We start from the raw sequence: 11803 nt of genomic DNA, 5'->3' as shown, positions 1-11803 counted from the left end.
TTGTCACTGAGTTGATTTGTGCTGCCGCCATCCAGCAGTGATTGATGGACACTTATAAGTCGTGTCATTCGGAGATATGATGTGCAGTCTTGCGCCACTCCTCCATGACCCTCACATCGAGGTGATGTATAGTGGACGTCCTGCTCCTTTGCCATTATTTTGTAGCGTATGGGAGCTCGAAGCTTTTACACGCTTTGCGCACGACACAATCCTATTGGATGAGCGGGGCAGGGGATATTGCAAATGAGGGGCAGAGAAAGAGAGAACAGTCTTCACCAGCTCATGTCTCTCCAACGGCACACACACACACACACTCTCTCTCTCTCACACACACACACACACACACACACACACACACAGTGCTCGTTAATAGGCTCCAGATGCCTTTACCGAAAACGCACGTCTGCAGGCTGTGTGGATTGCCTCTTCGCATGTGAATCACGCAGATGTGAATCTATCTTTCTGTCTCCGACTAAAAATAAGATTATGGGGTTGTGTGCGATTCCAGAACACGTGGGGAGCTTATTTGCCAGGCTGGCGGCGGTGCGCCCGTCCTCCCTGTGATGGAGGAGCGTGGCGGTGGTGCATCGGTGGAAATGAGTGAGAGGTGCAGAGGAGATAATCAATGAAGACACAGAGGGCTCCCGTGCGTTTGGGCAAGGTCAGAGTCTAGCCTGGATGAGATTATGTCCATGCGGGGACAACAAGGACCGACTTTTACGCTTCCTCGCGGGAGAAGAGGTCGCCTGGGGATGTCGCCTGCAAACCAAGAGTTTTTCCTCTCCGTGTTGGATTGCTGAGGCAGCAAAAATCCCTCCATCTGCGTGATCACGGTTGAGCTTTATTTTTGACAACCTTCAAGCTGCTTGGCTTCTTTCTTGTCTCCCTCAGCCCGGAAATAAAGTTTCTGTCGCTCTGCTCGACGTGTGGGTGATCTATTCGGCCACCGGTTCCTTTAATCGCACGCAGGTGAACCCAGTTTTGTGATTTGTTGGCGGCTGCTGGTTAAAGACAGGGGAGTGGAGGGGGCAGCGGTGGGTTGAATTCCATCGGAGCAGCAGCATCACAACAGCGGCGGCCAGCTGTGTTTCCGGACGGTCACATCTGTCGTTGTTTTGTCGTCGCTGTCCATGGTGCTGAACTCGTGCTCCAGGAATGGTGGAGACGCTGAGTATCGCAGTCATCGGTGCTCCCGGAGTGGGGAAAACTTCTATAATCCGCCAGTTCATCTATAACGATTTCTCGGAGGTGTACACGCCGACCAGGACCAGATATGTGTACAGACCCTCCGTCATCCTGAACGGGAACATGTATGAGCTGAAGATTTTGGACGTCCCGCCAATCTCCTCCTTTCCATCCAGCTCCAGTCAGGTATAGTGCGTCTGTCTGAGGACTTAGATTGAACTTTATTGGGGAAGGATTCATACAAGCTTTGGGGATCCATCCTCAGAACTAGGGTATTACATCTCTACTTAATATCCCATCTGTTCACAGCCAATGGAGATCCTCAAAGGCAGAAACACCAATTTTATTTATTCCTCTATCAGGTGTCCCTAGTCTACTAGTTGCTATGGAGACCCAACTGACTTAAAGCCTTGGGGGGCTTCACTTTGGCGTAAACTCTATCTCTCAACCCCCCTCACAGGGAGGCATGTCAGCTTGCAAATTGTTTATTGTCTTCATGTCTTCAGTGCCAGATATATATTCAGATGAGTTACATTACATTACAGTCATTTAGCAGACGCTTTTATCCAAAGCGACTTACAATTCAGAGTATCACATTTCTACACCGTAGGTACAACTACAGGAGCAATTTTGGGGTTAAGTGTCTTGCTCAAGGACACATCGACATGCGACTAGCAGAGCCAGAGCCGGGGATTGAACCGCCAACCCTCTGATTGAAAGACAGCCCTGCTATCCACTTAGCCACAGTCGTCCCAGTCGAGTTGAGAATAGTACGACGCTGTTGGGTTGAATCGCGCTAATACACACAGAAAACAATAGCAGGATTGTGCTGCAGCACCTGGTTAAACTCCCAATTTAAAAATAGAACAGACTGCCCTTTTGTTGATGGCCGCAGGTCATCTGCCATTAGTTGGAGGCGCATCTGATTGCAGGATCATAGCATAAATGTTCTGTAGCTCCAAACGCCTCAGGTTTCAAGTCACTTCTACTCTTCTTCATCGCCAAGGATTGGGGACATTGAGGAATTCTCTCAAGCTTTTGTCCCTGGAAGTTTTGTTTTTAATTTGAAGGAGAGGCTCACAATTGCTCAAGTCTGTCTTAAAACAATACCCAAATGCTCATATGTACATTCAAATTAAACTGCCACTGAGTGTTGCATCATTTATTATTTTTGTTTTGCACCAGGAAGAAACATAAATTTCATTCTCTATGTACTGCACTTGACGCAGATCGATGACAATCAAGTATATTTTATCGTATCGTAAAATCATTATTGGATGCTGTAATTGATTTTTGTGTCAATATTGGCCTTGAAAAGAACCCCTTCCAAAGCACCATCAATGTCAATAATGGGGGACAAATCCACTGTCCTTATAAGATAGTATGATGCCTCAACAGTGTTCGAGTTTGTCTTATTGATTGTGTGTCTTCTAAAGTATTACTATTTTTTTCATCAGAAATGTCCCTGCATTGCAACTCAGCGATGAAACGTTGAGGAAATACAAAGAGGGAATATGCTTCCAAAAAGGTTGTCACTGTGGGGCGGTTGTGGCTCATGGGATAAAGGGAGTTGTCCGTTAATTGAAAGGTTGGCGGTTCATTCCCAGGTCCACATGAGTGTCTATAAGACACTGAACCCTAAGTTATTCCCCAGGCTTCTTCACAGCAGCACAACGCTCCTAAGGCGTAGAATGCAGAGGTTGAATTTCATGTATCTTGACTGGATTTGATTAACTCAGACTGCTGAACCCTCACATTAGCTCCATCTCGTACATTGCAATTGCTGTAGGAATGGATCTCTTCACAGCCAGTATTTAAAGAGGGAACACTTTCAGCAGCCAAAACCTGTTTCATTATACATATGTGCATGTGAGTATTGTTTTAAGACAGACTTGACTTTTTTTTTTATCCTATCCTTTAAGATATTTCAGTACAAAAAGTATGGATTTGGTGTCCTTGGGTATTAAGCCCACTCCAAGCCTCTATTCCCTTGAGGTGTTTGTTTGACTCCAGTCCATTGCAGCCTCTGTGGAAAGGCCCTGATGCTCTCCACTCTGCTGCTGCTTCTCACCCCTTTTGTGTCACACATAGCCCTCCCAAATATAGCTGCTTATCTACAGATGAGGTGCCAGTGGGAAAATGCGATCAGGCCAAGGAGAAGACAAAAAAAGCAACTTGAATGACAAGCCTCCCAAAGTTGGTGTGCTGCACGCTCACAAAGCCAAGTTTTATCGTAGAAGGCGTCAGGCAGGCGGGCTGAGAGTCCAGAACGATCATCCTGTCAGGCTGCTGCAGAATTACATGTAGCTGGATTTAACGTTTTGTTAGGGAGTGTCTGCAGGAGTGCTTCATTGTTTCTTGCCCACAGAGACGCTCTGTAAAAACATTCTGATTGAGTTTCTTCTTCCTCCTGCTAAATGGTGCTTAACCTCCATCGGGGGAACAGGTTGGTAGGTGAGCAGAAAGAAGACGGGATGAGTCTGACGAGTTTGTGTGGGAGTGTGAGGCCCAAAGTTTGAGTCACACAGCTTTCATCATTCAATACCATGCTGTGTGAACAAGACATGCTCATTTCAGGGTGTAGTGCAGCGAGCAGCCGCCTGTTTGCCAGGCCCATACTGTTCAGGCAGAGAAAACCATTAGCTGAGAGCTGCCACAACATTTCTACCAGACAGATTTATGGTTACTCATTCGTTGAGGAGCAACCCCGCGAGGCCTGCTGTACTCTTTCCTCTCCCCTCCTATCGTGTCCTGCTCGTTCTGACGTTGCTCTCGTGCTTCAGCTGGCGACGTCCTTTATTTACAGCGAGAGCAGTGATGAGACATGGGGCTTTTTTTTTTGGACCCCTGCTCTGTATTCACCCCTGTGGGCAGAGAAACGTAACCTGGGTCAGGGGAAGTGGACAGCACAAAGAAAGCTGATTGAAATGTACTTGCAGTACACAGCAAATTGAATATTGGAAAAGTTTCCTGCTAGAACACTGCTGGGAATATAAAACCAACAGAGGAGACAGTAGGAATTTGCTGCAGTCAATTAGAAAGGTTGCACAGCGTTTAATGGACACCGTCGAAGTAAGGTTTACCAAATGAGGTTTTATATTGTCCTCTGAAATTTGTGAGGAATAAGCTGCAGAATGGAGTGAGTCAGTACGCCTCCATGCTGATGTTGCGTGGCAATTCCTCATCAGTTCAGATTCAATTTGAAAGAAGAGCAGTGATGTTCTCGCAGGCTGCGCGTGACCCCATTTTAACCACGCACACAGCCATTTTTGTCCTTTCCACTGCTGGAGACGGGCAAGATTTCTGTTCTTTCACCGTGAGGCTGTGATGGCGTAATGATTTGTTTGTTTGCTTTGCGGTATGTCTGTCAACTGCTGATAGCATTGCTTTTAGTGAGCATCTGTCACAGTGTGCGAATAGGATGTGATGACAGATGGATTTAAGCCTGACAACGGATCCAGCAATGATTTTTCTTGTTCTCTTCTTTAATTATTTGTTCTAGCCATGATGTATCTCCATGACTTCCTCCCACACAAAATGCTCCCTCTCCCTTTCCTGCTCTTTCTGGACATTTTTCTCAGTTGTCTCCGTCGATGCTGCCTGTGACAACAGGGTGGAAACTATTGCTTTTTATGTCACATTCGTATTTTTGACTCTTGCAGAAGAAGGACAAATATAATGTGTGCATCTCTGAAGCTATGAGGTGTACAAACCATTTTAGTTTTTGTGTGTCAAAGTTTCTGTTCGCATGAGTTGAACATTTAAATAATACAATACACTGATACAAATTAGACAATTTACTGTAGTGAAATTAATAAGTCTCTGTTCTTAGAATAGAGACATTTAGATTATTCAAAACAAATGTACAGCTCAGTGAGTATAGTCATCATTGTTATATACAAGCATCCTCAAAGGATTAAACATTTTGGGAAATATACTTAGTTGCTTTGTTGCAGAGTGTTACAGCCAGGAGATTGTTAGCTTAGCATAAAGACTGGAAACGGGTGAAACAGGTAGCTTTGCTCTTTCCAAAGGTAACAAAATTAGCATAAAAGCACCTCTAACGCTCACTAATTAATTTGATCGTTTTTTCTTTATTACGTACATAAACCATAATTATCACTGATTAGTAATTAGTATTAGTATTAGTATTAGAAATAGTCCGACACATAACCTTCTGTAAAACCACAAAAGTTATTTTCACAATTTTCTTTGGATGGATTAAACAGGATCAAACAAATAAAACATGACATGTAAATTTGTTATCTCTTGCAAAGAACAAGGTAAGCTGTTTCCAGTCTTTATGCTAAACTATGCTAAGCTAACCGACTGCTTGCTGTAGCTTCACACTTACCGTAGAAACATGAAAGTGGTATCCATCTTCTAGTCAGGCTCTACTCAAACTACAAAGCGAAAAAGCTTCGGCTATTTGAGAAAGTGTCATATTATTCCTTTAAAGCGGTCTCAACTTGTGTAAAATCCTTGTTAGTGCCGGTTTCAAAATCAACAATTCATGACTATATTTCCAAAGATTAGCCGTACTTGATTGCTTTTATCAGTAGCCTAACATTTTGGGATTCTGTATGTTAACATACAGCAACAGTCATCCTCTCCAACAAAGTGCATTGATCAAAAGAACAACAAAACCTACAGATTTTAATGGCCTGGCATAGGTCACCACTGAGTAATGGGAGTTTCATCTCCAGGGAATCTAATGAATTTTAATTGCAAATCTACCAGGGTGGCCTGCATGTGACATATCTCTAAGTGCTCAGCACCCTTCCCCCAAAAGGTCACCCCGGCCTCTCTCCCGTGCTTTACTATCGATCCATCACAACTACTCATTATCATTAAGCTGCGTCGCCTAATATCAGGAGACACGACAGCTTTGCCATAGCCTGCTAAAAACTGACCGAGGCCTGCGGTTGTCAGGGGAACATGTTGTGTTTGGCTCTTGAGGAACTGAAGGATGAGATGCTCTTTTTGTGCGCCGCGCTAAGAAGACCGACTGGAGGATACAGACAGCGTGGCAACACACTTCACATTCACGCTTCCACAAGCACACTCGCACATCCCGCAAGCACACACAAATAAACATGCCCACACATGCATTTTAAATTCATCTGATTATTAGCTGCACTGTTTTGTCCTCTCAGTTCCGATTTTCTTTGTTTTGCCTATTGTTTGGATGCAGAGAAGTAGTGTTACCATTTCTAGCCCCTCCTCCACATTTAAAAACAGGACTTGGATGACAAAGAGATATGAGATGAGAACACAAGCTGCTATTTTTAGCATCACGGTGATGTGAGGCCGCAACTCAAGCCACTGTGTTCATCTCACATCATCAAAAGAGTGAGCTGTGATGATATGCTTGGTATGACGGGAACTTGTGTGTTTGGCAAAAATAGGTGAATATTTTCTGAGGTGCTTGATATGACTTTAAATTGTATGGGATACTCTACAATAGAAGCAAAAAGAAGAAATTCCAGTTGAAGACGTTGCTTCTGGGACATGTTTTCCCTCTCTCTCTGACAACCGATTCAACATGTAGAGGGACAGAGACAATAATCACATTTATACCAGTTTTCACAACGCAGTGCCCCCTTACTTCCTCTCTTCCTGATCTTTGTGCCACATGTTTGTCTCCATGCCTGATCGGCCTCCTTATCTCTCTTCTAATGTGTGAGGCTGTTTCTTCCTCACACTCCTCCAGACACAAACCCACAAACACCCTCATCTGAATTATTCCTAGCTGACACAGATGTATCAGCATTATCATCTTTAGAAGTTACGCTGATCATCGCCTGCTCCCTTAGCCTCCCCCGTCGTAAATTATCGGCTAATCTCATTTGTACAGACAGCTTGTACAGTACGTTGATTTGAAAAGCATATTTTCTCCAGCGAGATCAATGTAATTAGGTTTCCTGCATTCCTATTTCAGTCTGCGCAAGCTGTTGGTGCAGGAGGTAGAAGAAAAATAATGTAAACACGACATGGAAAATCACTTCCATCCACTTCCATGCTAATTAGAATCATCAAAATCAAAAGAGGTCTGATAATCAGCACTTTGAAGTAACACAGTGCAACAAACAGAGCTCCAAAGTGGCCCAGGTGCATCAGTCACAAAACTCAAAGCCAAGTTTTCTACTAAGCACGACAGCTTTGAAAATCCTGACAACATAAGAAAAACGAACTGCTCCAGCAGTGGTCAGTTGTGGGATTATTTTTGTATCTAATGTGTGTGATGGAAAGATATTTTGATATTTTGTGCTGAGAATATAAAATAAATCTTTTTCGAAAAATAATTCAGTAGTTAGACACAAACACGTCATGCGGTGAAACAAACCTACTTGGAACTGATACATGCTGGTAATCTAACTACTTCAAAGTTAAAGGAATAGATCAACATTTTGGGGAATACGCTCATCGGATTTCTTGCCGAGAATTAGACGATTGCCTTCCTGGAGTTGCCGCATGGTTGCTTGGCAACTTCACAGCGATGACAAGTCACTGCTCCCAGCCGAGACAGAGCCGGGCTAGCTGCTTATGCTAAGCTAAGCTAACCGGCTGCTGGTGAAGAAGACAAATAAAAACATATAATATAAACAGAAAATATGTATTTGCTGTGACCTACTAAAACAGTGAGGTAGTTGAGATATTGCACTGCTGGGTGTTGCACATTTGCTGAGTTGTACTAGCAAGTGATGAATAAATACGGGAATAAATATGTACAAAGGAATATACTAAGGTGCAGGATGAATATAAACATTTGTTCAGTGTACAATATACAGGCCAACATACAAAGGTTGGAATGCAGTTTAAATGTGTCTGTAACTGCAATAAGTAAAGTGCTGATAGTGCAGACAGTCGGCTCAGTGTTTGACAGTGTTGAGTTCCTGCATAGTTTTGGGGTAGAAGCTGTTTCTGAGTCTGTTTGTCTGTGATTTGTCAACTGGAGGGCAGTGGATCAAACAGGTAGTATCCAGGGTGGGATGGGTCTTTTATTAAGTTGGCTGCTCTACCGAGGAGCAAAGTCTGACCAAGTCCTCCAGAGAAGGCAGTGAGCAGCCAATGATCTTCTGGGCATTATTGATGACCCTCTGAAGGGCTCTCATACCACACAGTGATACAGTACGCCAGCACACTAGGAGGACTCCAGCAGCTTCTCTGGCAGTTTTGTTTTCCTGAGGATCTTTAGCAAGTGGAGTTGCTGCTGTTCCTTCTTGACTACTGCTGTTGGTAAACCAGGAGAGATCATCATCGATGTGCGTACCCCGGAACCTGAAATCAGGGATCCTTTCCACACTGTCGCCGTTGATGTAAAGTGTGTTGGGTTTCTTCTGTTTTTGAGGAGTTCAGGATGAGATTGTTCTGTGATCACCCCGCTGTCTTCGGACTTCATCTCTGTAGGCTGTCCTGTCTCCTCCTGAGATAAGCCCAACCGTAGTTGTGTCGTCAGTGAAATTGATGCATGGTGTTGATGGAATGAGTGGGGGCACAGTCATGAGTGTAGAGATGGCGTGGAGGATGGGGCTCATCACACAGACTTGTTGGGAGCCGGTGCTGATGAGTGTAAGGGTGGAGGAGAAGCGAAGGCCTAGTCTAACAGTCTTGGGGCGGTTGGTCATAGGGTTGGGAAAGTCGTGTGCCAGTGAGGCCTCACCGTGCGGTTGCCGGTCTTGTAGTCGGTGATGGTGCTGGATGCCCTGCCACAGCCTTGGGTCGTTATTGCTGAAGAGGTCCTCAATCTTCCTCTCACTTTAGCATCCTTGATGCTTCTCTTCAGGTTGGCTCCAGCAGCACTGTATAGAGCTCTGTTTCCAGACCTGAAGACCTCCGCTGTCATCCAGGGCCTCTGATTGGGGAACACACAGATGCATTTGTCAATGGTAACATTGTCAACACAGTTCTGTATGTAAGAGAGTACAGTTTATGTGTTTTCCTCTAAGCCCCGATCCTCAAAAGATTTCCCTGCTGATACTTTAAAAAACCCTGCAGCTGTGAGGAAGCTCCTTCAGGCCATGTCTTAACAGTCTTTGTGGTGGGTTGAGCTTTTCCCCTAATGGGGGTATATGTTGCAGTTGAGAGTATGGATTAGTGATCTGACCGGCCTAGCGGTAGAGGCGCTGGCCTGAAACCATTCTCACTGTATCCACTGTTTGCCTGTTTGAATTTAATTGTGAATAGAACAGTCCCAGAGCCTTAATCTTCATCTTTTCGACATTTTCTCAGGGCTGCGTTTGTTTTCTCATTCCCTCGGCAGAACTTTTCTTCCCACCCCCTGAAGTTCTTCCATTTTCCTCCCCCTCTTTTATCAGATCAAATGCTTATGAATTCATTGCATGCTGTTACAGGCAGTGAGGCTGGTGGTGGGTTGGTGAGAGCTCTGAGAGACACAGCGTGAATAGAAGAATGGGTCACTGTGTTTCTGTCGAAGCAACTGTCCCCCAGTAAGGTGCAAATGTAACCACTTGTGCCATGTGATTTAACGACAGGTTGAAACTCATTACCCTCAAACTTTGCTGCGTGCCCACTGCATCACCAAGCAGTTGAACAGTACGAGTTTGTTTTTCTTCTCCTGACAGAAGGCTTCGTGTTCGCTTATCTCTTAATAGCTGTAAAGTCATGTCCTTGAACATGTGTAGCTAGGAAACTGTGCAGTGCCGGGCGGTCACCATGTTTTATGACTTTGTTCTTGGCCGTGGGACTCCCAGAGCCATGCCAGCCCTACGACTTCATTGACTCTCTGCACTCTCTCACAGAGGCTAAGCAGCAGAGGCAGACGACCTTGCGTTTAATAATTACAGAAACACTTGCCACATGCTGTTCCGCTAGCTGCTCTCTACTGTTATTGTATTCAATAAGTCGGTGCGTTATACGCTGGCGGATCTATGAGGTTGTAGTTAGGCACAGCAGTGCATTCAGCTAAGTGGTAACATCAGCATGTTAACATGCTCATTGTGTCAAATAAACTGAACTAAATGTAAAGTAAATGCAATATTTACAATATTCATAATCTCAGTTTAGCTTGTTATGCTAAAATTGACTGATTAGCACTAAACAAAGAGTACAGCTCAGGTTAATGGGAATGTCTTTAGTTTTGCAGGTATTTGGTCATAAGCCAAAGTGTTGGACAAAATTACATTTTTGACCCGATGGTGACAGTAGAGTAAAAGTCAGAGGATCAGCAAGTTATTAGAATTCGTCCTGAAGGGGACAAAAATGTGTGTATCAAATTTCAAGGTGATCTATCCGATACTTGTCAAGACATTTCACACAAAAAATGAGAAGTGTTCATCTCACGGTGGCGCTGGACGAAAAGTCAGGGAACCAGCAATCTATCCAGTATTTATTGACAACATATTTCAATCTGGACCAGAGTGCTGGACCGACTTAAACTTGAACAACAAACATCTCTAGGTCTTACTGTATGTGTGTGTTTTCTTTTCTCTCTGTGTCTGTGTGGTAGGAGTGGCTGGATTTGCGCTGCAGAGGTGTTCGCAATGCCAACGCCTACATCCTGGTGTATGACATCTGCTGCGTGGAGAGCTTTGAATACGTCAAGATGATCCGACAGCAAATAGTGGAGCACAGGTACGGTCAACCGCTCGCACTCAGCTGGCCAGACTGTTACCGAACATACAACAAAACAACATACAGCTGGTTAACGCTCACTGGTGATGTCTAATGACATCCACTTGTCATCCGTCTGGAGACACCATGTCATTTCACAGCCCTGTCACAAAGATGTACAATTATGTGTTTGTGACAGTGTGACAGTGATAGATGGTCTGCTTTTGGTGAGACATTTTAATTCAGCACACTCTTCTCTGCATCCTGACAGTTAGTCATGACATTTGATTCTGGCATTGCTGCATGAGAGATGCCTGAGATGTCACTCACGATTCCTACGATTATTTTAAGAGATCGTTCTGCTTTCGTTGGACAGTGCACAGCAGCAAAAGACTGGAAGCTTGAGAACCAGAGGGAAAGGTCTCCTGGCTGGCTTTGAACGTATACAAGAGCAAAAAAAGACCCAGTTTGGAAAAAAGGTTTACCTGAATGTATTAACATATTGAAAGAGTACAATGAGTAGCCTTGTTTGTGCTGTGCTGTACATGACCAAACTGCCACTGTTCCTCCCCACCTTCCTGCGGCTGCAAATGTGTTGCCGTGGTGTGTGTATGTACGGGCTATGGCAAAAAAAAAACATTATCACCAGCAGCTGGGGAAGGAAGGGTGAATGAAAAACAAGAGAAATGTGTAATCACAGGACAAAGCTCCAAAGCCAGACTACGGAAGGAAAGGCAAGAGCAGAGAAGGGACAGATACTGTATATAAACTGAAATTATGAATAATGGATGCTGATACAGCACAGGGTGGCTGTACTGTAGATGTCAATTATAAAGAATTTATTTTCATTCTTCCTATATTTTTTTTAGCCCCTAGCATGAAGCCTTCCTTCAGCTCAGTGAAGACTACGGCAGTGTTGGGTCTCTCCTGCATAGTTTCCCCCAAATTTCACACACACAGCCGCATGCACGAACACTCACACAGATACAGTACATCTCGTTCTGCTAAAATTCTCGATAGATATGCGAGGAGATATTTTTAAGTC

The 11803-nt window shown here is 44.3% G+C and overlaps 1 protein-coding gene across 1 annotated transcript in view; it reads left to right on the top strand.

The window, feature by feature from the left end:
- The first annotated feature begins 1121 nt into the window (after window positions 1–1121).
- rasl10a (RAS-like, family 10, member A) overlaps window positions 1122–11803 on the top strand; it is an 11875-nt gene continuing 1193 nt past the window's right edge. The window contains exons 1-2 of the mRNA XM_076099711.1: window positions 1122–1371; window positions 10655–10779. Coding sequence (XP_075955826.1) covers window positions 1156–1371; window positions 10655–10779 — 341 coding nt within the window. The 5' untranslated portion in view covers window positions 1122–1155. The remainder of the gene's footprint in view (window positions 1372–10654; window positions 10780–11803) is intronic.

This window comes from Anarhichas minor, unplaced genomic scaffold (genome assembly GCF_050575085.1).
Source record: "Anarhichas minor isolate MPS153535 unplaced genomic scaffold, ASM5057508v1 ptg000025l, whole genome shotgun sequence".
Lineage (NCBI taxonomy): Eukaryota > Metazoa > Chordata > Actinopteri > Perciformes > Anarhichadidae > Anarhichas > Anarhichas minor.
Note: the sequence above shows the minus strand (reverse complement) of the source record. Positions and strands in the feature narration are given on the sequence as shown.